Raw genomic sequence first — 25,586 nt, 5'->3', positions numbered from 1 at the left:
CGGGAAACAACACTTACGACAACGAGTTTCTATCAATAATCGAGGAACTGCGTGAAGCGGGTCTGATTATAAATTGACCACCATTTTTCAACTAATGCCAGTATCGCTTGTGCAACACTACAGGAATGTCTATCAACAAGTTTGGAATACAGCTTGTACAAAACGACGCAAAGAGAGGAGAAACGGTTCGGTGGAGCGGCGGAGTCTTTAGAAATTACGTACGAGAAAATTGTCTTTGCGTGGATGGCGAAGTTTTCAACGCCAAGTCACATAAAATTAGACGTCTTGTCAGCTCCGAAGCCAATAGCGATGCTGTGAACAAGCAACACTTGGATTATCGCTTCAAGACTATTAGTGACGACATGGACAATCATATAAATAGGAATCGTTTTTTGCGAAAATTCCAAACGGGAAGTGCTTTTGAAACTTCAAGATTTGGAGATTACTGTACAAAACTGGAAGAAGGATAGCAACGTTTATATTAACATAAAATTTGCAACACTGCAAAAGCAAATTACAGATCTGCGGGCTTACATCAATGAGGATATATCCAAAACCAACAGAAAAATTGCTGCGGATAATGCGGAATTGATGAATCAGATGAAACAAATGATTAATCATTTGAAGCAAGAGATTAAAGATCTTCATAGTGTTTAAAAAAATAATATTATGCATCTTCATGAAATAATAAAGAACGAACTGAAAGAATCAAAATGAAAAGCGATATTAGTTTGGAGAAAAGGATGTTTGTGAATGAACTCCATGCACCAACGAGAAGAAACTTTAAACGTAGATCTGTTGTTGTAAAAGGATACGATGACTTGTGGCAAGCTGACGTAGTCGAGATGAGACTGTACTCGCGATTTAACAGCGGCTACAAGTACATTCTAACCGTCATCGATGTGTTGGGTAAACACGCATGGGCCATTCCACTAAAGACCAAAGGTGGAATCGAAGCGGTCGAGGCGTTTTCCACGATATTTCGAGATTACAAAAAAACTCCGAAAAATTTGCAAACCGACCAAAGAAAAGAATTTTACAACGGAGATTTTTGGAAACTTGTCGAGAAACATGACATCAATCATTACTCGACACACTCAATTATGAAGGCCTCGATCGTGGAACGATTCAACCGCACGCTAAAGAACGAGATGTGGAAAGTTTTTACGCTCAATGAATCGTATAGATGGATCGATGATTTACCGCGATTAGTCTTGGAATACAATAATCGTAAACATCGAACTATTGGTATGCGACCGATCGATGTCACTCCCGCGATCGCAAAGAGACTCTTGTCCACGGTGTACAATAGAATAAAGATTGCCGCGCCAGCAAAATTTAAGGTGGGCGATCCGGTGCGCGTCAGCAAATTCAAGACTATATTCGAGAAAGAGTACACGCCAAATTGGTCTACGGAGGTATTTAAGATTGTCGCGGTGCAACGAACCAATCCCGTGACATATCTGATTAAAGATTCTCGCGGAATTCCGATCTCCGGAGGATTGTATGAACACGAATTGCTCAAGACTACTCAATCTGATGTTTATCTCGTGGAGAAGGTGTTGCGTCGAAAGGATGATGAGGTGTTTGTAAAATGGTTAGGATTCGATTCCTCGCACAACTCTTGGATAAATAAGAACAATGTATTGTAATAAAATATATTTATTGTACAATAAACAATTATATACATGTACTACAATGATGTTATTTATTCAATAATATATAAATTATACATAAACATTAACACTAGTGTATAAACGATATAAATAATATAATGTATAAACTATGTACAACATAATAATAAACTATACATAAATACTAACACTACAATTGTATACTGTAATGCCCCCACGGTAGAGTGTCGGTGGAACCGGATACGAGTAGCGCTTATCATCGTACGGACTGAGCGCAAGCTTCGACTCTGACACGGTGTACACTTCGTGCATCTTTGATCGGATACGATTGACGCCGCGTCAGCTCGATATCATCGTTGAGGCACCGAGTGTAATCGTCGAACGTTATAGTTCTGACGACTACACTCTTTTTTACACCTTTAACCTTTTTGGCGTCTTTTTGGCCGGTGACTCTCAACGCGTACATTTTCGCCCTCAATCCGACAAATTCCGTCATGATCGCGCCGTTGTTCTCATCTTTCATCAGACCCGGTATTTTTTTGTTCGCGCGTAGTATATCGTAAATGTTGTCCTCAAAGTAATCGCTCGTATCAAATTTTAAAAGATTGCGTTTTATATCGTGATATACGTTCTCGCATTGTAGAAAGTATATCAGACTGTCTGTGTCGGTGTATATAATTTTACAGTTGTCGCGGTATAGAGGTGCCATGTACTCGTAGTGAAACTCGTACAAGCAGGTTTTGGATATGTCGAGGATACACATACCCACGTAGATCGGCTTGTCAAATTTCACTTCGAGTTTCCGCAATTCTACGGCGATTAGATTCTCCGAGAACACGCTTCGGCTATGAAAATTTGGTTTGGCGATCATAGCCTCCGCTCCGTATCGTCCCTCCCACTGTGTAACGAGCCGTACATCTGTATGATTTCGCACATTCTCCATAGTTTTGCCAAAAACCGCGTTGTTCATCAATTTGTTTAAATTTTTCTCGAATTCATTGCTCGCGAGTGTCCGAAATTGTGTATTTAATTCTATATATCCTCGAAGCCATGGAGATTGCGCGAATTGGAATATTCGATGAATCTTTGTCACCTGCAACCCGTGTCGAATACATTGTTGCAGGTTACGGTAGTAGATGACGTATCACTGCTTATCGCACAGCGTAGCGAGTAACTTAACCTCCCGCTTGCCGGGTGGCTTATCGCGCGTTGGGCAGAACGGTAAGTCAGTGTGCGCGTCGTAAAGATTCATCGGATACGCAAGGTCGACTTCCAACACATAACCGGTAGCCGAATCGGATGTTACGGACATTACATCAAAGCTCGCGACATTTTCGACCCACTGAAAATCGGCATAGGGCAACAGTTGACACATTGCCCAGCCGTACAAGTTGTTTACATCAAAGTACATGAGATACGATAATGGTTTCAATGGATCGTACGATGGCATGTATTTATTATTTGCGCGAGCGTATCTGTTGGAGTATTGGCTAAGACCGCCGCGTATACCGCGTTCAACGAACATGACCATATCGATGTCTGTGAGTAATTCAAACTTGATGCCCGTGTGCTTCAACATGGCGTCCCACGTATATCCCGGTAATGTGTAATACTGAGCAGGATCTAAACCGTAACTTTTGATACATGTGTTTCAAAAATTTTGAAAAATATCCGCCAACAAAAAAACGTCTGTTTTTAAATATAAATCACTGTATTGACCTAAAGTTTTAATCGAAAAAGTTTGCCAAACATTTGTCGCGTGCGCATAATCGCTCTCGGATACCGTTTTACCAGTCAACGAACTGTAAAATGATTCGCGCGGAGGTAGGCAAGTCTCCCGGAGCTTGTCGACGCTGTCGATATACTCGTAGGGAAACACCTTTGCGCGTAAGAAGATTTAAATTTTCTGTGGATAAATAACTAAATTCGGAACGTGAAATTTTTAATTCATCTATTGTCAGATAAGATGCCAATTTTTCGAGACTGGTGCCGAGAAATCTAAACGAATCTATAAAACGTAATTTGATGCAAATTTTGGAATTTTTGTCCTCCGTATCTTTAACATTTTTTGTAAAAGAAATGTATCGCTCTTTTGTCAGCGGTAGTAAATCAATGTTGCCTTCAAAGACGTTAGCGACATCTTTAATAATGAAATGCGCGTCGTAACCGGATAAATTGTGAAATATTACGGGGATAACGTGGGAGTCTTTGTAATTTAAATTGCACGACGAGTGCGCGGGACCTCGGTAACGCCCGGTCAGATGGCAATGATCGCGCACCCGCGTATCTTCCGGTGCAAACGGTTTTTCACACACGTGGCAATTAACAGCGCTATGGAATTTTTTCGATTTTTCCCGCGTAAGATCGGCCATAGGGACGACGGTGGTAAGGATTGCTTTCACACGGCGCGCCAAATCGTGGAGTTCGTTGACGAATTATGCTATGCAATTCTCACCGCGATAAGACTTAAAACTAGATAATAAATTATTGTATGTACAACTTACATAATATCCTATACTAAAAGCCTTGTGATGTTGGTAGGCGTAAGCTGTATGATTCTGTCCCTTTTTCTCGAGCGTGCATTCCAGATCGGCGTACACTACAAACGGGAGCCGCTCCTTCCGGTTGTAATTGCGGAACGTCAGCCACTTGTTGTCTTCGTTGGGAAGAATGACAGCGCAGTTGTTCATCTTCCCACAGTCGACGCTGTGGACTGACAATTTCTCGCTCGTCCGAAAGTAGTGTAGACACCTGTAATAGTTTGTATAATTAATACTACGAATAAAGTTTCAAATTATTCTATAAATGTGTTTTTACTTACCGATCACAAATATGTTGTCTGTGTTCTCTCTTGCACAATTGTGAGCTCACCAGTCGAAACAAGTTTTTAATCAGCACAAAGTGCACCTCGTTGTTTCCAGGCACGTGGAGCAGGTTGACGTGCTTCTCTTTTTTATCATCGGTGAGACGCAGAGGAATGATCGAGCGGCCTTCGGTTGTGAATACGTTTACGGAGATGGTGTTCAATTTTTCAAATTTTTGAAATTTGCGGAAGCGTCATGAGGAACTCGATACCACACAGATTCAGCACCGTTGAATAGTGCGTGTACTGTGATACTCTTTCCGGGTGCTTTTCCGCTGGATGTAAAGCGGCGACGACTGCCCACGCGAAGCATGCATTGTCCGTCGATTGCACGTTGACCACTGCTCTTTTGAGTAAAATTTCCCGCGGTAACTTGATGTGTCATCCCGCGTGCAGAGGATTAAACTTGTTGACGTTGATGGTGAGGTCCAAGATACGTGACAACGCCCATCCGCTGTCGCGTTCTTGAAATTCCTCCAGGGACGTCAGGATGGCGTCAACCACATGCTTCGTGTACCACTCGTTTAGATCAGATGTGGGAAATAGCTCACGGTTCTTTGTGGCGATGGTCTTTACGGCAGTCTTGTTACCTGCGATAAATTCCCCGTTGAACATGGAGTTGATCTTGACACTGCCATGTTCCACCATGACGCTGTGGATCCGCTCGATGATTGTACTTCTTATTTGTTCCAAAAATTGACAAGGTTTGATATAATCCGAATTAATAACTGCGTCGGTTAATATACGGTTTCTGAAGGCCGTCTCGATTTCTTTCCAGGTGAATCTTTTCTTCGCTCTATATCCAGTACCGATGGGCACGAATCGCTCATGCAGGGTGTTCCTTACACCCTCCAGACGTGTTATTTGCGCCACCAAAGAATTTATTAGTCCGGTGCGTTGTTTCTTGCGACATTTTTCCCTCAATATATTGAGGTACTCATCGCACTCGTAGTCTCATGGGAGGAACTTTCCCAACGTTTTAATGTTTGCAGCTCGAACGGTGAGATCACGCTCCATCTCTATTTTGAACAATTGTGACAATTTGTATTTTTCACGAGCTTTTTATACCCGCTTGTTGCACACAACACTAATTAAAAAATGCTGACAATGCTGTTTAAAACATTGAAATTTGGCAACAATGGCGCCCAAAATGCTGATTAAATATAAAGAAATCTGGCAACAATGGTGTCAAAAAATGCTGACGTGGCTGTTGCTATAGACTTTTGCACATGGTGCTATTAAAAGTGCTGATTATATATAAAGAAATCTGGCAACAATGGTGCCCAAAATGCTGATGCAGCTGTTGCTAAAAATAGTGATGATATCATTCTTGTAACAACGCAAAATGGTGCCGAAAGTGCTGACGACGCAAAATGGCGCCTGCAAATTCTAAAAAGTGATGACGTAATCTGTAAAAAATGTGGTCCCCTCTAATCTCTTGTAACCTGATATACACATCGCAAAAGTGCTGATGCTGCGCTTTTACAACTTTAAACGTGTGTAACCTGATACCCCTCCACAGTGCTGTAATCTGATACCCTCTTCCCTCAAAGTGCTGTAATCTGATACCCCCCTCCTCTCCAAAGTGCTGACGCAGCGTAATCCAATACCCCCCTCCCCTGCAGAAGTGCTGACGCAGCGTAATCCGATACCCCCCTCCCCTCCAAAAGTGCTGACGCAGTGTAATCCGATACCCCCTCTTCCCCTGCATCCCCCTCATTGCCCCATGAGTTAGAACCGGCCTAGCTATACTACTCATATGTATATGTTTTCTGTTGTGTAGATATCTTATTTGTTCAAAGTTTGGTCGGCTAATAAAAAACAAAAAATTTCATTAGTAATCAATCAATCTGATACCATGTTATCTGAACTTATTGCAAAAAGTAACAACAAGCTTGGTATTAACAGTTCCACTCTTGTTATGGAAAAAAATGGTACAAATATTGACGATAATAATGTTTTAAAGTTTTGTTCTGGCGAAACTTTTATGTTATTGCAAACAAAAGAATTTTGGTTACCTTAAAATGAAACAGAATTACACAATATGGCATCCTGCAATACCCTAAGTGTAGATTCCATGTTTACTTTCTCATCCTCATCAAGTACACGACATCTTTCATCGCCAATAACTGTATCACATAATGTACAATTGAATAATGATGACGTTTGGACAAGCTTTCGTATACCTTGGTACAATTTGGAATCTACAGTGCTTAAAGAATTAGAAGCAGGAAATCGCAACAAATATATAATACATGCTGTTGTAAATCGTATAGTATCCGAGATGAGGAATGTGCAATAATTCATTACATCCAAGGCATTCAAAATAATAGCTAAAAAGATCATCAAAAAGTATCCTCAAACATTCAAGGATATGGATGAAGAAGGTAAAAGTTTCGGAGATGGAAGTTATACATTATACTTAAAACTTCGTGATAGAAATTACTATCTTAATAGACCACACATGAAAAGATCTTTAAGCCGTAGTTTAAATACCATTAAAAAAACAGCTGGTTGAAGTTTGAAACGTTCCTGGAACGATTTTTTAAAAATGATTTGTCGCTCTTGTCCTTTTGCAGGGAGGAAGTTTCGAGACCCACAAACAAAGTACAAAAGAGACCGATCCGATACATGCGTCGAAAGACACCTTTATACCCGAAAAACCATCCCCAAAATCACTTAAACGATTCTCGCCAAGCTAAAAATGATTTGTCGCTTTTTTCCTTCTGCACAGAGAAAGTTCCGAGGCCCTCACACAACATGCAAAAAAAGATCGAGTCGATACATGCATCGGAAGACATCCTTATACTCAAAAAACCACCCCAGAGTGCCTAGAAAATTCTCGCTTGGTAAAAAATAACTTGTCGTTCTTCTCCTTTTGCATAGAGAAAGTTCTGATTGTGCATTAGATTGTGCGTTAGTAAGTAATGCGAGAAAAAGAAAAAGAAAGAACACGGAATCTGTAATATTCAAACGCCTCGCCTTACTCGATTAAATACGCTTGGCTTCTTAGCATTTATCGTACGTAGCATTTGTCGCAGGCTGGGGAAGTGAGAAAATATAGACTGCGTTCGGGAAGCGCGCTATTAGCGCTATTTGCGTCCTCTGTCTTTATCGCTCATTAGACATAAAACAAGGTTAGAAAGACACAATAGCGCTGATAGCGCGCTCCCTGAACGTAGCCATAGTATGCTACGCACACAGGCGCGTGTACACACGGACGCGTGACGTGCGGTTCTCGCATGCGTAGCGCCTGCATGGTGGGGACCGTTTCCTTGATGTTGCTCTGTTGCAGGATGCGCGATCCTGCAGCACTGGGCAGGTCCCTGCGGCGTGTCGACGTCGGATTGAACATTATACCAGGTGACGCTTTTCTTATTTGTAATTATACGAAGACCCTTTCATTGCGGATCGTTGAGCTGGTTTATGCATTAAAATTTAAAATATATATGCATTCTGAAGCAGATTTGAGTGATTAAGAATAATAAGTTCATTTCGCACAACTACGTATTGCATCATGCTCTCAAAGCACGTGGCGTAGAAACGTGCTTTTCTTATATTTTTATTACATTCTTGTTTTAAATACCGGATTGTTTTTTGTTTCCTTATAAAAGTACGAAGTACATTTGAGATTGTCCGAAATAGGAGTTTATATACTGTTAAAAAAATTTGTACAATTTTTTAATATCTATAACATGGTTATGTTAATTAGGAAATTTTTATTTACAAATTTGATTTTTTCAATGGTCATAATAAACTTTGAAAGTGTGACTAATCGATGCACGGAAGAAAATATTTATTTGATTTATTTTATTACTTTATTTTATATATATGAGGTAAATTGCAATTGTTGAAGCAGTAATTACCAATTTCTCTCATACATTTAGATGATTTCTTTTATTCTATCTTCTTTGCATGTTGTTTCAGATTCTGTTTAATTTGATAAAAAATGTACAAAATGCTTTCTCATAAACTTTATTTTACATATATCTCATCCAACATGAAAAACCTGTGCGACACAATAGACATATATAAATTGCATTTGGGTGATCCAAACTTACTGCATTAAATTTTTTAAGCTAAATTTAGAATCGGTCTCTTTTGTATGTCATGTGAGGGCCTCGAAACTTCCTCCCTGCGGAAGGAAAAGAGCGACAAATCATTTTTAGTTTGGCGAGAATTGTTTAAGTGATTTTGGGGGTGATTTTTCGGGTATAAGGGTGTCTTCCGACGCATGTATCGGATCGGTCTTTTTTGCATGTCATGTAAGGATCTCAGGACTCTCTCCGTGCAAAAGGAAAAGAGCGACAAATCATTTTTAGCTTGGCGAGAATCGTTAAGTGATTTTGGAGATGGTTTTTCGGGTATAAGGGTGTCTTCCGACGCATGTATCGGATCGGTCTCTTTTGTACTTTGTTTGTGGGTCTCGAAACTTTTTCGTTGCAAAAGAACAAGAGCGACAAATCATTTTTAAAAAATCGTTTCAGGGACGTTCCAAACTTCAATCAGCTAAAAAAACAACGAAAAGTTTTATCTGCTAAAGCTGGATGCAGCAATTAGCAGCCTGACAATTATGTTGAATCAGAAACAGAAAATACTATAGAAGAAAATACTGAATTTTTACGATAAGTAACCTTTCAAGATGCTCTAGAAAATAATCCTAAGACTCAAAAAAAAATTTATTCATATCTTGAAATAACATTTCCTGCACAAAGATTGTTTATTAATGACGTCCATAAATCACCTACGATAAAAGATATTAAAAATTCATGGCCAATACTTCTACAAAAAAAATATATATTCTGGCATTACCACAAATTAATGGGACACTCTATTAATGTATTGAAAGAACAAATGTTAAAGAAACAGGAAAAAATAATTCCCTATGGACGTCTAAAAAATTATAAAGAAATCATTAATTCAACTGAGCTAACAGAGCTTAAATTAATCAAAATTATTATGAAGCATTTTAAAGAAGACTTTTATATATTATGTAAAACATATCCTGTAAGTTTCATTAAAACATGTATATATAACTTTGTTAATTATATTATATGACTTTATAAGTGTAAACTAATTTATTGTATAGGAGGGGACAACCTTGAAAGAAATAGAAGCACCTATTGCTGCACCATGCATTATAATCATAGGTAATATGTTATTTTATTTTATAATTATCTTAGTTTTAAAATTTTTAGTTACAGTCACATTTTTATATGTGTACGTGATTGATTGTGTGTTACAGATGATACGAAACGCCGAATGTTTTATTTATTTATTGAAGCAACACAAATTGACAGGACATATTGTTTTTATGAAGCTTTAGAAATGTTAATGTCTTCATACTATATCTTCAATATGGAATATCCTACGCAATGTGCATGTACTTTAGAATTCATGCAAAAATATTTTTTAAATATTTATCCAGATTCTGGCACAAAATCACGTAAGAATGCAACTAAATATAAAGTGCTTTCACTTTTTAACAAATTAAGAGATGTAGATGTTAAAGAGAGAGATTTAGACAAGGAAAATATTTCAAATGTACCAACTAATATTGTTTGACATATGTATATTTATAAGATAGATTTTCTCTCTCTCTTTCTCTCTCTCTCTCTCTCTCTCTCTCTCTCTCTACAATATGTTAGGTATATGTAATAATATGGTTTAAAAAAATGCAAAAGTATACATGCAAAGATATCTATTTGCGTTAAGTTAAAAATTAAGAAATTAAAAAATTAAGTTCATGAAAATTGAATTTGCAATATCAAATAGTTTGAGTTAATTTAAGTTAATTTCTTTCTAAGATTTCTTTCTAGATTTTATTATGTACGTATTATTTATTATACACGTATATCAGTAGTATTAACAGTTTCAATAGCGTTATATTAATTTAATAATATTAAAACAAGTATATTAAACAAATATATAAGTATATAATACAAATATATATGTATTATGAGCCAGTTATAACAATAATTATAATATTATTAACATTGTATAAAATTATTAATGGTGCATACGTATGTAATAATTAAAATAAATAATTTTAAAAAATAAATTCACTTTTTACTACTTATTTTTTGTTTATATGTATAATCTTATATCAATAACTTATAATTAGAGCACAAAAAACTGATATTATACTAAAGATATATTTTTTTTTAATTTTTGAAGGTTGACTGTGTATTACATGTTATTAAAATTTTTAATCTCATAGATATTAAAAATATTTTTTACTTACAGAATATCTCTTAACAATTTTATTATCGCACTATAGCACTATTATCTCTGTAAACAAAAATCAAATAAAATGCAAAATTTACTTTTGGAATGTGATAATTATCTATTTTTTGTTCAGTCTTATGGTTCAAATTTGCAGAAGTACCAAATTGCAATAATACAATTGTTAACAGATATTTTGTAAATATAAAATATTTTTAATATCTGCAAGATTAAAAATTTTAAACATTACAACATAACATTACAATATATTACAATACTATTATACCTACAATAAAATTTATATAAATTTCAATAAAGTATAACTTTTTTAATGTAAAAGAACGTAATTTTTAAAATATTTATAGTAATTCTATAAAATTATTTCGTAAATTTACGTTATGATAGTAAATTTCATATTTTGTTTTGCAATTATACAAGTATATAAATTATTATTACACAAAAGGTTTTATACATTTACACATTAAATGTAAATTTAATATATGAAATTATACAAATATATATACAAAATATATTATTACAAATATATATATAAAAATATATTATTATTGTTTTTTAATTAAAAGTTTTTAAATGAAAAATATTTTTAAAATTTTGTAAAAATTATTTATTGAGTCCGTTACAATCAGAGATCGGCAAAAAAGTAATAATAAATTAATATTATTTAATTATTTAATTAATTATTTATCACAGAAAAATATTTTCCGATTACTCGATTAACCAATAATCAAACTCGAAAATTATTTGATTACTTTATCAATCAGTAATCAGAAAATAAAATTTTTGATTACTCGATTAATCGGTAATCAAACTCGAAAATTATTTGATTACTTTGTCAATCGGTAATCAGAAAATAAAATTTTTGATTACTCGATTAATCGGTAATCAAAATCGAAAATTATTTGATTACTTTGTCAATCGGTAATCAGAAAATAAAATTTTTGATTATTCGATTAATCGGTAATCAAACTCGAAAATTATTTGATTACTTTGTCAATCGGTAATCAGAAAATAAAATTTTTGATTACTTGAATAATCGGTAATCAGAAGGAAATAATTTCAATTATTTGATTACTCAATAATCGAGGTCTGTTTCTTGATTATTTTAGTTAATTAATAATCAGCGCAAGGCAGCAATTACGTAGAGAAATAAGGAATAAATTCAACGAAATATTTTTGTAATAAAATTAATTGAATTAATTAGAACTTTTTGTGACTGATAAAGGAATAGTTCAATTAACAAAATAATTTCTCCGTTTTTAATGAACTAATATGTTTAATGTGAATAAAAGTCTGCGTTTAAAAAAAAAAAAAAAAATTTGCAAGATCCAGTGATTGCTTCTCTCAATGCAATATCTAAAGTAAATTAGTGAATGATATATAAAGAAATATATTAAATTGATGAGAATTGACAGAGGCACAATATTAATGTAAGTATATTTTTAGTATAAGTAATTTTTATTTTTTACGTTCTCCCAAAGATACAATTTGCTTTTGACAGTACTCTTTTTTCAAAATTGTCATCTGTCAGCCGATTAAATTTTGCAGCATCAAACATGGTGGCAAAACTGAACATTCTTTCGACTGGAGCCGAAGATGGCAACAGAGTATTATATTTTAAAAATGCCGATTTAATAATTGGGTATGCATGCAAAATTGATATGTCGTTTTTCTGCTCTTGGCAGAAACGTTGAAATTCAATCTCACATGCAGTAACCCCTGTAATATTTTCAACGTTTGATTCAACATTTTCATTGTCGAAATCAAACCCGTCATTACTAATGTCCATCTGATTAATATCTATCAGATTCTGTGATGGAACATTGTAACATGACGCTATTCCATTTTTTTAAACGGTCAATGCGTTATCTCGTGCCGTTTTACTTAGGCATTTCAACCATCTTATTTTAAACTTGGGGTGAGTTGCCGCCGCTACAGCAGCTTGCTTTCCTTCCTCGACAACTTGTAACAAATTCAAAAATCTACAGTGGAAGGAAAAACTATCAAGGTCTATCTTAAATTTACTGAAATACGAACGTAATTAAATTAATTTTTTCCAAATTGATGTTTATAATTAATTTTTGATAATTAAAATTACTTAGTTTTGCTTTCTCGCGTCTGTAACACTCAATATTCTAGGTAATAATTGATGCAATCGATCGTAAATTGTTTTTACCTTCTTTCTAAACTCGTTATTAGTAGATTTATCAATGCTGCGCAATAAATTAGATCTGCGTTGATCATTTTCTGCAATTTATTTTTCGCAGAAATAATTGTTGGTAGCAAGTAGCCAAACTGACATCTACTTCACCCTGAAGAATATCAAGTGCTTCTGCGATTGGCTCAGTGCATTTAACGTACTCCTCTAAGAATCTGTAAAATTAATAACACATTAAGGGGTTAGTGGCAGTCAGTAACTTTGAAAAAATCGATATTTCAATTTTGCCATTTCCTAAAAGTAGCACATTTCAAGAATATTCCCTGAAAGTTTTAAGTTAATTCGATTGAAAGGGGCGGAGTTATAGAGCTGCAACACTTGCTCCTCTAGACTGGTCGGAGGTAGCCCGGCGCCGATGCGGCGCCGGGCTGCTCTCTGCTTTTGTTTATATTTGTTTACAAGTTTATACTTGCATTAGAGTATGATTTTATTCTCACTTCGAGCAGAGCAGTCTTGTAATTTTAAATATTATTTATTTTACGAGTACGCGATGCCACGTTCAAACCAAAAAATTTCTAGAAATAGCCGAAGCTCAGATAGGAATCAAAAATCTCAACCAAAAAAGAGAAAAAACGTATTTAATCCAAAAACGGCGGAGCGCGATCAAAAGGCTTCAAGTGCATCGGCTAAAAAATTGAAAAAACAAGAAGACATTTCCGTGCCAATGGATAATAATAATGATTATAGAATTTTAAATTTCATCACTGTGTTTTCTGCAATTGCTAATGTGGTGAAATGTAAAAGGTGTAACGGAAACGTGAAATTTCAAACAGCAAGTGCACGCGGCCTTGGTTTTAAAATTGCTGTATTGTGTGACAATTGCCCTACACAATACATTGCTTCGTGCCCATTCTTAGGACATTCATATGTAATTAATAGACGTTTCGTATTTGCTCTGAGAATGTTAGGTGTTGGTTTTAAAGGTGCACAAAAGTTTTGTGGATTAATGGATCTGCCGCGTTTTTTAGACAAGAAAACATACCTAATTTTATTGAAGGACATACATAGTGCTTGTGAGACCGCCGCTGGAATTTTTTTGAAAAGAGCCGTAAAAGAAGAAATTACGGAGACTTGCAAGGCTGAAAATGTGGAGGAAACATCAGAATTAACTGTATCCGGCGACGGAACTTGGCATAAACGCGGATATACGTCTTTATATGGTGTTTTTTCAATTATTGGCTATTTTACCGGTAAAGTTGTTGATATAATTGTCAAAAGCAGTTATTGTAAGATGTGTGAATATTGGAAATCTAGAACAAATACTACAGAATTCGAAGAATGGTACAAAACACACAAAGATTTATGTTCTGCAAACCATCAAGGATCTGCAGGAAAGATGGAAGTTGACGGGATCACGGAAATATTCAAACGGTCACAAGAAAAATATGCTGTGAAATATGTTAATTATATAGGCGACGGGGACTCTAAAACGTACAAAGGCATTATAGATGCAGCTCCTTATGGTGAGACTGTGATAAATAAAAAAGAGTGCGTTGGGCATGTCCAGAAACGAATGGGCAGTCGACTAAGAGAGTGTAAGAAAAAAAATAAAGGACTTGGCGGTAAAGGAAAGCTTACCGGAAAAATAATCGATAAACTAAGTGTTTATTACGGTTTAGCCATACGTAGACATTGTGAATCAGTTGAAAAAATGAAAAACGCGATTTGGGCTACGTTTTATCATTACAGCTCAACTGACAAAAGCCCTCAACACAGCAAGTGCCCGGAAGGAGCCGAGTCATGGTGCGAATATCAGCGCGCTAAGGCGACTAACGAACTTGACTCTTACAAACAGAGTTACACGCCGTTACCTGCTGACGTTTTGGAAGCTATCAAGCCCATATATAAAGATCTGAGTAAAGATAAATTACTTAAAAGATGCATCGGAGGATTCACGCAAAACAATAACGAAAGTTTGAATCAAATAGTATGGAAAATAGCTCCAAAAACGTTATCTGCCAGCTTAATGATCGTCGAAATCGCGGGATACATTGCTACCTGTACATTTAATGAAGGCATGAAAGGGATTCTAACAATAATGAATACTATAGGAATTAGTTGCGGCCCTAACGCGCATAATTATGCGGAAAAAGAGGATGCTGCTCGCATACAGCTCAGTAACAAGCGCGCGCATGAGAACACTCGAGAGGGAAGAATGCTCCGCCGCCAACGACAGATCGACATTTTAGAAGCGGCTGTGTCAGCAGAAGGTGTTCTCTATGGCCCTGGAATAGACGACTCAGTGTAAGTTAAAAAAAATTTTTTAATTCAGCCAAATTCAAACTTGAAACTTTAAATGCGTTTTTCTCGAAACGGCATTTTTCAAATCGGTGAGCAAGATTGCTGAAAAACGGTTCAGCTTATTGCTCTGAAATTTTAAAGACTTTTTTTGCACATAATTGCGGGGTCCCTGATCAAAGGATTTTTTTTTTCCTTATATACTTTTTTTTATTCTGAAAATAAACACTTTTTTTTCTTAGGTAAAAATAGATTTTTCACTTTCAATGTCCGCCATTTTGTTTCTAATTAACTTTTTTCAAAATCCTTCGATCAGGGACCCGCAAAACTAATATATTTTCTAAATCCGTCCGTATTTTTGCTTTCAGATGATCCAGTCCCGAGAAATCTTGCTCACCGCAAGCCACCCTTTTTTAAAAGGCCGTCCACGTTATCGGCTGTTATGTCCAAAAAAAGGAATATTTTTACTTGAAAATTTTTCTGAACATTTATTAAAAGTTATCCTATAATATATTTAAATTTGTTTCGTTAAAAGTTTTAATAAATTTCCAAAAAAAATCGCTAAAAAATGCTTTTTTTAGCCTGCTGACTGCCACTAACTCCTTAACAAATCAGTTGAAAAATTTTCATTTTGCATGTTTTCCAAATTGTGTATATTACATAAAATCGTTCGATGTTAAAGGATTTGCAATATCCATTTGAACATTCAGGATCAGAAGGTTGTCTTTCAACTTTATAAGTTGTTTGAAGCAGTCGAACAACGAATTCCATCGCGTAGCAACGGGTCGTTTCAGTGCTTCTCCCAAAGTTTCGACCACGATCTCATATTTTTTTGGAGATCTCGTCAAGTTCCACAAACTCGTGCATTTCTTTATTACATCGTCGTACAATAATTTCATATTTTCGTGCAAATTGATACTATTTAAAATATCAGTTGTTGCAGCTAAATGCAGAGTGTGGCTAGCACATCTTTGATGAGGAGGTAATAACGGAGAAACATTCCTTCAAAAGATACTATTTCTGCAGATTCATGTTCATTTTGATCTTGTTCTTCGTATGCTTCGATGGAGTCTACAACATCCATATTATCATTAGCTCCCGTACATTATTCATTTATCTATTTAAAGATCGATTTGTTTACACATTTATCTATCAATGTCTCCATTGTTTGGATTTAAAAGTATTGTTAAAAAAAATTCTTAGACGTCGACTCACCTTCATGAAACAAAGAATCATCTAAATAAACTCCAAATTTTTTGAAAGCCTTGACAAAGTTGGAACCATTGTCTGTGACAGTAGCTACCAACTTTTCACCAGTTATATTGTATTTTGAATGAATTTCATTCAAAATAATGGCGATTCGATCATGTGTGTGACTTCCGGGGAATCGTTTGCAGGCAATGGCATATGATATCCTTTTGAAAGATTGTTCATCAATCTAAATGAAAGCATATATAAGTTCCAAATTTAATGACCACTGTTACAAGTTTCAAGTATACATTGATTAATAATATTAATTCTTTAATAATTACCCAATGAACAGTCACACCAATGAATCGACGACTGCGGCTACTCCAGATATCTGCTGTCGTACACACATATTTGGCGTTTGAAATCTCGCTCTTTATATTTTTCATTTTTTTTTTTCGTATGACTCCTCAATTCTACGCAGTAATGTTCGGGCAGATAAATGATGCAGTTGTTTGCCATCTTTACGAATATTCATATCTGTAATGCACATTTATAGTTCAAAATTCACTATCTATGTAGGAAACGTGATTACAGAATTCGAATTTCACATTTCTGTCATAAAGTATTTCGAATTCTGAAATTGACCATACAAGATTGTATTCTTTATATTTAATTGAATTAGATCAGAATTACCATCGAAAATTTTCCTGAATGACGCTAATTCTACTGTATTATACGGTACAAAACTATGTAAAATAAAGTTTGTAACGTTATCTTCGAATTCTTTTTGGGAAAAATCACAGTAGGTTCTTCGCTTCTTATTATCCTGAGAACTTTGAAGGCGTTGTCTTTTAGCAAAGCAGTAATTTTCAAATTCCGTCAATTTTTGACTATGTACTCTCTGAAAACAGTTTAATATGAGAAGCATTTATTACGTGTTATATTCTTTAAGGACAAAGAGACACAAGTGACACTCGGGCTTCTAGGAACGAGTGCTCGCGTCAGTGATATAATAGATTAACAATTCTTAAATTAGTTTTGTAATGTAATTCCCGAAAGGTGGCCTCGGTTAATGACCTTCCTAAAAAGATTATTATTGGTCTTTCGACACACAACATAATTTTTCATTAATAATAGTAAGATAATAAGGATGAATGTAATTAAAATAATTAGTTCAAAGCATCTTACCTTCAAATGAGTTTTAAAATTAGATGAGGAGTTTAAAGTTCCACTTATGACAGAATGTTTATTGAAATCTACTTTACACATCTGGCATATGCCGTAAACTTTCCCAGTAGAGGTCGATTTTGATAAATCGGGAACAAACCATGTACCATCTAAATATGACCGTTTATTGTATTCTTCTTCCAAACTATCTCTCTCTATGGATCCTTCAGATGTAGTTTTTATTATATTTTCAAAACTCGTAGAAGCCATCTCCGTTTCACAACTATTAGAAACGATGGACATTCTTGAATTTTCACTATCGTCATTCATATTAGATGAACTATTGTCATCGAATGATGCCATATTCTGCCATGTGACAATCACGTGAATTTGTATACACCTATTCACTCTTACTCAGTGTTTTGGAGACACATCGCTTTGAACGTATCACTTTTTTTTGCAATAACTACTGCTGCTAAGCCTTTCGGCTTAGTCGCTCTAAGACAGCTATCAGTAGCACTAGTAGCTATCAGTAGCAGTAGTATTGTGTGTTTAGTTCTGATAAATATTTTTAGATATTTGTTAGATATTTTTTTACGATTTTTGTGTCAATTTTTAGTTCGACAAGTACATAAGTAGTATAGCTATGTTGGTTCTAACCCATGGGATCTGAGGGGGAAGGGGTAATGACGTCATCGTTTTGTAGGAGAGGGGGTAATTTCGGAGTGGAGGGGATGACGAGGGAGGTGAGGGGGAGAGGGGAAGGTATCGGATTACATCAATTCCTGGAAGAGATAAGGATTCCTGGAAGAGATAAGATAAGAATTGTTTATATAAACATGAGTCATATAGAGATAAGGATTGTTTATACAAAGGGTATCGGATTACACTGCGTCAGCACTTTTGGAGTGGAGGGAGTAACGAGGGAGGTGAGGGGAAGGTATCGGATTACATCAATTCCTGGAAAAGATAAGATAAGGATTGTTTATATAAGCATGAGTCATAGAGAGATAAGGATTGTTTATACAAAAATGATTTATAGTTCCGAGAATTGTTTATATCCTTTGCAGGCACGTGCAGGTTTTTTCTACGCATCAAAGTAGAGCGCCTGTTTGAATTACATCATCGCTATTTTTAGAAAATACAATGGAGAGGGTGATAAGGATTGTTTACACAAGTTTTAGGCGCCATGTTGCCAGATTTCAATTTGTGTGACATCATCGCTATTTTTAGATCATAGGCCCTTAGGCAGCCACTTTTAGGCGCCATGTTGCCAGATTTCAATTTGCGTGACATTATCGATATTTTTAATTAGTGTCGTGTACAACAAGCGGGTATATAAAGCAAGTGAGAAAAATATGAATCTTCAAAGGCAATCGCAATGGAGAAGGAGCGCGATCTTACCGTACTAGCAGTGAACATCAAAACGTTGGGAGAGTTTCTCCCATGGGACTACGAGTGCGACTAGTACCTCGATTCTCTGAGGGAAAAATGTCGCAAGAGACAACGAACCGGAGTAGTGAACTCTCTGGTGGCGCAAATTGTGCGTCTGGAGGGTGTGAGGAAGATCATTCAAGAGCGTTTTGTGCCCATCGGTGCTGGATACGGCGGATACGAGAAGAAGAGCTACACGTGGAAGGAGATCGAGACGGCGTTTAGGAACCGTGTGTTGACGGGTGCGGTTGTCAATCACGAATACATCGATCCTCGTGAATTTTTGGAAGAAATAAGAAATACCGTCATCGAACGGATCCAGGGCGTCATGGTGGAACACAACAGCGTCAAGATTAACACCGCGTTCAACGGGGAATTCATCGCGGGCGACAAGACTGCCGTGAAGACCATCGCCACAAAGAATCAAGAGATATATCCAACATCTGATCTAAACGAGTGGTACACGAAGCATGTGGTTGACGTCATACAGGCATTTCTGAAGGAGTTTCAGGAACGTGATAGCGGATGGGCGTTGTCACGTATCCTGAACCTAACAATCAACGTCAACAAGTTGAATCCTCTACGCGCGGGATGCCACATCGAGTTACCGCGGAAAGTTATGTTAAAAAGGGCAGTGGTCAACGTGAAATCAAACAATAATGCGTGCTTTGCGTGGGCAGTGGTAGCAGCTTTACATCCAGCGGAAAAGTACCCGGAAAGAGTATCGCAGTACCCGCACTATTCAACGGTGCTGAATCTGTGCGACATCGAGTTCCCCGTGACGCTGCCACAAATATCAAAGTTTGAGAAAATGAACGCCATCTCCGTCAACGTCTTCATCACCGAAGACTCCAAAATCATCCCTCTGCGTCTCACTGATGATAAAAAAGAGAAGCACGTCAACCTGCTCTACGTGCGTAAAAACAACGATGCACACTTTGTGTGCATAAAGAACCTGCCGCGGTTGGTGAACTCACAACTGAGCAAGAACAGAAATAAAAAGTACATTTGCGATCGGTGAGTGTAAAAACATATTTATAGAATAATTCGAAACTTTATTAATCATACAAATTATTACAGGTGTCTACACTACTTTTATACACAGGAGAAATTATCGGCGCACAGCATCGACTGCGGGAAAATGAACGACTGCGCCGTCGTTCTCCCCAGCGAGGACGACAAGTGGCTGACGTTCAACAACTACAACAGGAAGGAGCGGGTTCCGTTTGTAGTGTACGCCGATCTCGAATGTACGCTCAAGAAAAAGGAGGATCAGGACGGTACTACTTACGCCTACCAACATCACAGAGCCTTTAGCGTAGGATATTATGTAAGTTGCGCTTACGATAATTCGCTCTCTAGTTTTAAGTTATATCGCGGTGAGGATTGCGTGACGTGGTTCGTCAACAAACTCCACGATTTGGCGCACCGTGTGAAAACGATTCTCACCACCGTCGTCCCCATGGCGGATCTTACGCGGGAGGAATCGGAAAAATTCCGTAGCACCGCGACGTGCCACGTGTGCGAGAAACCATTTACACCGGATGATACGCGGGTGCGCGATCATTGTCATCTCACCGGGCGTTACCGCGGTGCCGCGCACTCATCGTGCAATTTAAATTACAATGACTCCCACGTTATCCCGGTAATATTTCACAATTTATCCGGTTACGACGCGCATTTTATAATCAAAGACGTTGCCAATGCTTTCGAAGGCAGCGTCAAATTGTTACCGCTGACGAAAGAACGTTACATATCATTCACTAAAAACGTTAAAGATACGGAGGATGAAAATTCCAAAATTTGCGTGAAATTACGATTTATCGATTCGTTTAGATTTCTCAGTACAAGTCTTGAAAAATTAGCATCTTATCTGACAACGGACGAATTAAAAATTACACGATCGGAATTCAATCATTTATCCGCGAAACATTTCAATTTGCTTACTCGGAAAGGTGTGTTTCCCTACGAGTATGTCGACAGCGTCGACAAGCTCCGGGACACAAGCCTACCATCGCGCGAATCGTTTTACAGCTCGCTCACCGGAGAAACGGTATCCGAGAGCAATTACGCGCACGCGACAAACGTCTGGCAAATTTTTTCGATCGAAACTCTTGAACAGTACAGCGATTTGTATTTGAAAACAGACGTTCTTTTGTTGGCGGATATTTTCGAAAATTTCCGAAACACGTGTATAAAGAGTTACGGTTTAGATCCCGCTCAGTATTACACATTACCGGGGTACACGTGGGACGCTATGTTGAAATACACGGGCATCAAGTTCGAGTTGCTCACAGACATCGATATGGTACTGTTTGTCGAGCGCGGTATATGCGGCGGTCTCAGCCAATGCTCCAACCGATACGCCGCCGCCAACAACAAATACATGCCATCGTACGATCCATCGGAACCGTCATCGTACCTAATGTACTATGATGTAAACAACTTGTACGGCTGGGCAATGTGTCAACCGTTGCCCTATGCCAAATTTCGATGGGTCGATGATGTCGCGAGCTTTGCCGTAATGTCCGTTGCATCCGATTCGGCTACCGGTTATGTGCTGGAAGTCGATCTCGAGTATCCGGTGAATCTTCACGACGCGCACACCGACCTGCCGTTCTGCCCGACGCGCGATAATCTGCCCGGCAAGCGGGAGATCAAGTTACTCGCAACGCTGTACGATAAGCAGCGTTATGTCATTCACTACCGTAATCTGCAGCAATGCGTGCTACATGATCTGCGAATTGCAAAGATTCACCGCGTACTGCAATTCGCGCAATCTCCATGGCTTCGAGGATACATCGAACTAAATACGCAGTTTCGGACACTCGCGAGTAATGAATTCGAGAAAAATTTATACAAATTGATGAACAACGCGGTTTTCGGCAAAACCATGGAGAATGTGCGAAATCATACGGATGTACGGCTCGTTACACAGTGGGAGGGTTGGTACGGAGCGGAGGCTATGATCGCCAAACCGAATTTTCACAGCCGAAGCGTGTTCTCGGAGAATCTAGTCGCCGTAGAGTTGCGAAAACTCGAAGTGAAATTCGACAAGCCGATCTACGTGGGTATGTGTATCCTCGACATATCCAAGACCTGCTTGTACGAGTTTCAATACGAGTACATGGCGCCTCTCTACCGCGACAATTGTAAAATTTGTAACGTTGCGTATTTTTACGCCTCACGGGCGGTGCGTAATAATGCGGAATTTTCGACGGTGTGCGGATTTTTTCGATGCGGAATTACGACGGTGTGTAGTTAGCGAAGTGGATTTTTACGACGCAGAATAACTCGTCGGTTTGCCAGAATTCGTTCGTGTGGTTTATCGGGAGACTCCAAATTAAATATATTTTAAAGAAAAAAAAAAATATTTATTCAATAGAGCGTGTAAAAAGAAAACATTTATAATTGAGTACATAAGTAGTCGGTTAATACTATCTAATATCTTAATGGTATAGACGGATACAACTATCGGAAGTAAATAAGTAATCGGTTGGACGAGTAAATGTTGCGACGGTACATGTGTATAATTCTAATTGCGAACGAATGAATAATGAACGGAAAATAAACGGCGTAAATCGTTGGTGCGCTTTTGGCTGAATTATAAACAAATTAAATTATTTAATCGGTCGGTTTCGTACGGTACGGAACAAAGTAATAAAAAATAAGTGATACCGCGTATATCCGAGCCTTGCTGAGTCGACGACGGTTGCCGGTACGCTGTGTCCTAAGACAGTGAGAGACTTCTCTCGTGCAAGGGGTATCGGAAGTCGAACGCCGGGAACACCCGACCGAGGCAGAGAACACCCTGCCCCTAGAACGACGGAGAGTCGGAAGTCGAACGCCGAGACACCCAGCCGAGGCAGAGAACGCCCTGCCCCTAGAACGACGGAGAGTCGGAAGTCGAACGCCGAGACACCCGGCCGAGGCAGAGAACGCCCTGCCCCTAGAACGACGGAGAGTCGGAAGTCGAACGCCGAGACACCCGGCCGAGGCAGAGAACGCCCTGCCCCTAGAACGACGGAGAGTCGAAAGTCGAACGCCGAGACACCCGGCCGAGGCAGAGAACGCCCTGCCCCTAGAACGACTATCGGGATGGGAGCGAGTACGACCGGAGCTTCAGAGTGCGCCCTGAGGCTTGTCCGAGTCGTACTCGGGGAATGGGTCTCGAACGGTTCCGCGAGCCGGCTTTTATACCGGTCGCGCTACCCCCACTTGGGGTGCTACCCTACCCGGCAGCTACCCCTTCTCGAGCTTTTACCCTCGAGTTGGGGGATCGGAATGCGGCCCTAAATGGGGGTGCTCACGTGGAGCCCGCGTGATGCTTTAGTAACAGCGCCTGCTGTTACAAATTTTGTATACCGATACCGACAGTCTGATATACTTTCTACAATGCGAGGACGTATATCACGATATGAAACGCGATATATCCAAATTCGACACGAGCGATTACTCCGAGGACGTTTACGGTATACCGCGCGCCAACAAGAAAGTACCCGGTCTGATGAAAGATGAGAATAACGGCGCGATCATGACGGAATTTGTCGGACTGAGAGCGAAGATGTACGCGTTGAGAGTCACCGGACAAAAAGATACAAAAAAGGTGAAAGGTGTAAAAAAGAGTAGTCGCTAGAACGATAACGTTCAACGATTACACTCGGTGTCTCAACGACGAAATCGAGCTGACGCGGCGTCAATCGTGCATCCGCTCAAAGATGCACGAGGTGTACACCGTGTCGGAGTCGAAGCTCGCTCTCAGTCCGTACGACGATAAGCGGCACGTCGTATCCGGTTCCACCGACACTCTACCATGGGGACATCGCAAGATACAATTGTAAATAATGCTTAGTAATTTATATAGTTTAATATTTTATGTATTATTATCATTGTTAGTTTTAAATGTATATATTGTAACATGTTGTAGTAATAAAGAACATCATTGTATATAAATGTATAATAGTTTATTATAATGCAATGTAAAATATACATAGTTTATTACAATACATCATCTTTATTTATCCAAGAATTATGCGAATTGTCGAATCCCAACCACTTTACAAACACCTTATTGTCCTTTCGGCGCAACACCTTCTCCACAAGATAAACGTGATAAACATCAGATTGTGCGGTCTTGAACAATTCGTACTCGTAAAAGCCTCCCGTGACCGGATCTCCGCGATAATCTTTAATCAGATACGTCACGGGATTGGTACGTTGCACCGTGGCGATCTTAAACACCGTTGGCGTCGACCAATTCGGCGTGTATCCTTTCTCGAATACAGTTTTGAATTTGCTCACGCGCACCGAATCACCCATCCTGAATTTCGCCGGCGCGGCAATTTTTATATTACTGTACACGGTGCTCAAGAGACCCTTTGCGATCTCGGGAGTGACATCGATCGGACGCATACCGATCGTACGATGTTTACGACCGTTGTATTCCGAGACCAATCGCGGTAAATCGTCGATCCACCTGTACGATCCCGTGAGCGTAAAAAACTTCCACATTTCGTTCTTTAACGTGCGATTGAATCGTTCCACCACCGAAGCCTTCATAACCGAGTATGTCGAATAATGATTGATGCCGTGTTTCTTGACAAGATTTTGGAAATCTCTGTTGTAAAATTCTTTTCCATGGTCGGTCTGCAAGTTTTTTGGAATTCTCTCCCTAAATATCGTGGAAAATGCTTTGAACGTTTCAATTCCACCTTTGGTCTTTAAGGGCATGGCCCACGCGTACTTGCTCAACACATCGATAACGGTTAGAATGTAGTTGCAGCCGCCGTTGGATCGCGAGTACGGTCTCATCTCGACAATGTCAGCCTGCCACAAATCGCCGTATCCTTTCACGACGACTGGTCGACGCGTAAAGTTTCTTCTCGCTGGTGCGTGGAGCTCGTCCACGAGCGATCTCCTCTCCAGGCTCACCGCTTTTTTCTTGCTCATTGCGATTCGTTCTGTTTCTTCTTCATCGCCTCATCGTAGTATTCGATGAAATTTTTTCTCACAGCTCTACGAAGATTGTGAATCTCTCGCTCGACAAGACTCTTCGTCTCTTGCTCGCGATCGACGAGTTTTCCATCGAGTCGCGCTACACTCTCGTCGAGGAGACCTCTCAGATCGTGAATCTGTCGTTCCAACGCCACGTATCTGGTCTCGATGTAGTCGTCGTGGTCTTTCTTCCAGGTCCGCTCGGTATTCTCCGAATCTTCGAGTCTCGAAAGTACTTCTCGCTTAAAATTTTCATAGAGCATACGATTTCGATTCTCACGATCGCTCATAAGCTTGAGGTGATGATCCAGATGCAGCTTGTTGACGGCGTCGGTGTCCGCTTCAGGGTCGGCGAGATGTCTGATCACGCGCGACTTGGCGTTGAAAACCTCACCATCCTTGCAGAGACAATTCTCGCGCACGTAATTCTTCGAGACTCCGCCGCTCTGTCTCGTCACCCTGGCGCTTCCTCCTCCTAGCTGTAGTCCGAATTTGTTGATAGACATGCCTGTAGCATCGCACGAGCAATACTGGCTACAGCGATGACAACGACGATCAATTTATAATCAGACCAACTTCGCGCAGTTCCTCGATAATCGAGAGA

General features: G+C 38.6%; 3 protein-coding genes and 1 pseudogene across 3 annotated transcripts in view; 3 read left to right on the top strand and 1 right to left on the bottom strand.

Moving 5' to 3' along the window:
• LOC137001163 (uncharacterized) overlaps window positions 1-17,729 on the top strand; it is a 299,895-nt gene extending 282,166 nt beyond the window's left edge. The window contains exon 2 of the mRNA XM_067359520.1: window positions 13,138-17,729. Within this exon, the coding sequence (XP_067215621.1) occupies window positions 13,380-15,206 (1,827 nt within the window). The 5' untranslated portion in view covers window positions 13,138-13,379 and the 3' untranslated portion in view covers window positions 15,207-17,729. The remainder of the gene's footprint in view (window positions 1-13,137) is intronic.
• Window positions 1,891-5,145, bottom strand: LOC105669047 (uncharacterized). Its single transcript, XM_067359143.1, has 7 exons — window positions 4,904-5,145; window positions 4,710-4,843; window positions 4,456-4,624; window positions 4,139-4,385; window positions 3,380-3,513; window positions 2,815-3,268; window positions 1,891-2,727 (listed from the first exon to the last, which is right to left on the bottom strand). The coding sequence occupies exons 1-7, from the start codon at window positions 5,143-5,145 to the stop codon at window positions 1,891-1,893; spliced, it is 2,217 nt and encodes a 738-aa protein (XP_067215244.1).
• On the top strand, window positions 6,313-9,306 carry LOC137001085 (uncharacterized; annotated as a pseudogene).
• Window positions 17,730-19,915: 2,186 nt separating the features above from the next.
• Window positions 19,916-22,253, top strand: LOC137001082 (uncharacterized). Its single transcript, XM_067359086.1, has one exon. It carries the CDS (start codon window positions 20,130-20,132, stop codon window positions 22,251-22,253), a length of 2,124 nt encoding a protein of 707 aa, XP_067215187.1. The 5' UTR covers window positions 19,916-20,129.
• The last annotated feature ends 3,333 nt before the right edge of the window (window positions 22,254-25,586 follow it).

This window comes from Linepithema humile, chromosome 7 (genome assembly GCF_040581485.1).
Source record: "Linepithema humile isolate Giens D197 chromosome 7, Lhum_UNIL_v1.0, whole genome shotgun sequence".
Taxonomy (NCBI): domain Eukaryota; kingdom Metazoa; phylum Arthropoda; class Insecta; order Hymenoptera; family Formicidae; genus Linepithema; species Linepithema humile.
The sequence above is the reverse complement of the archived record's forward strand: the minus strand, read 5'-3'. Positions and strand labels throughout refer to the sequence as shown.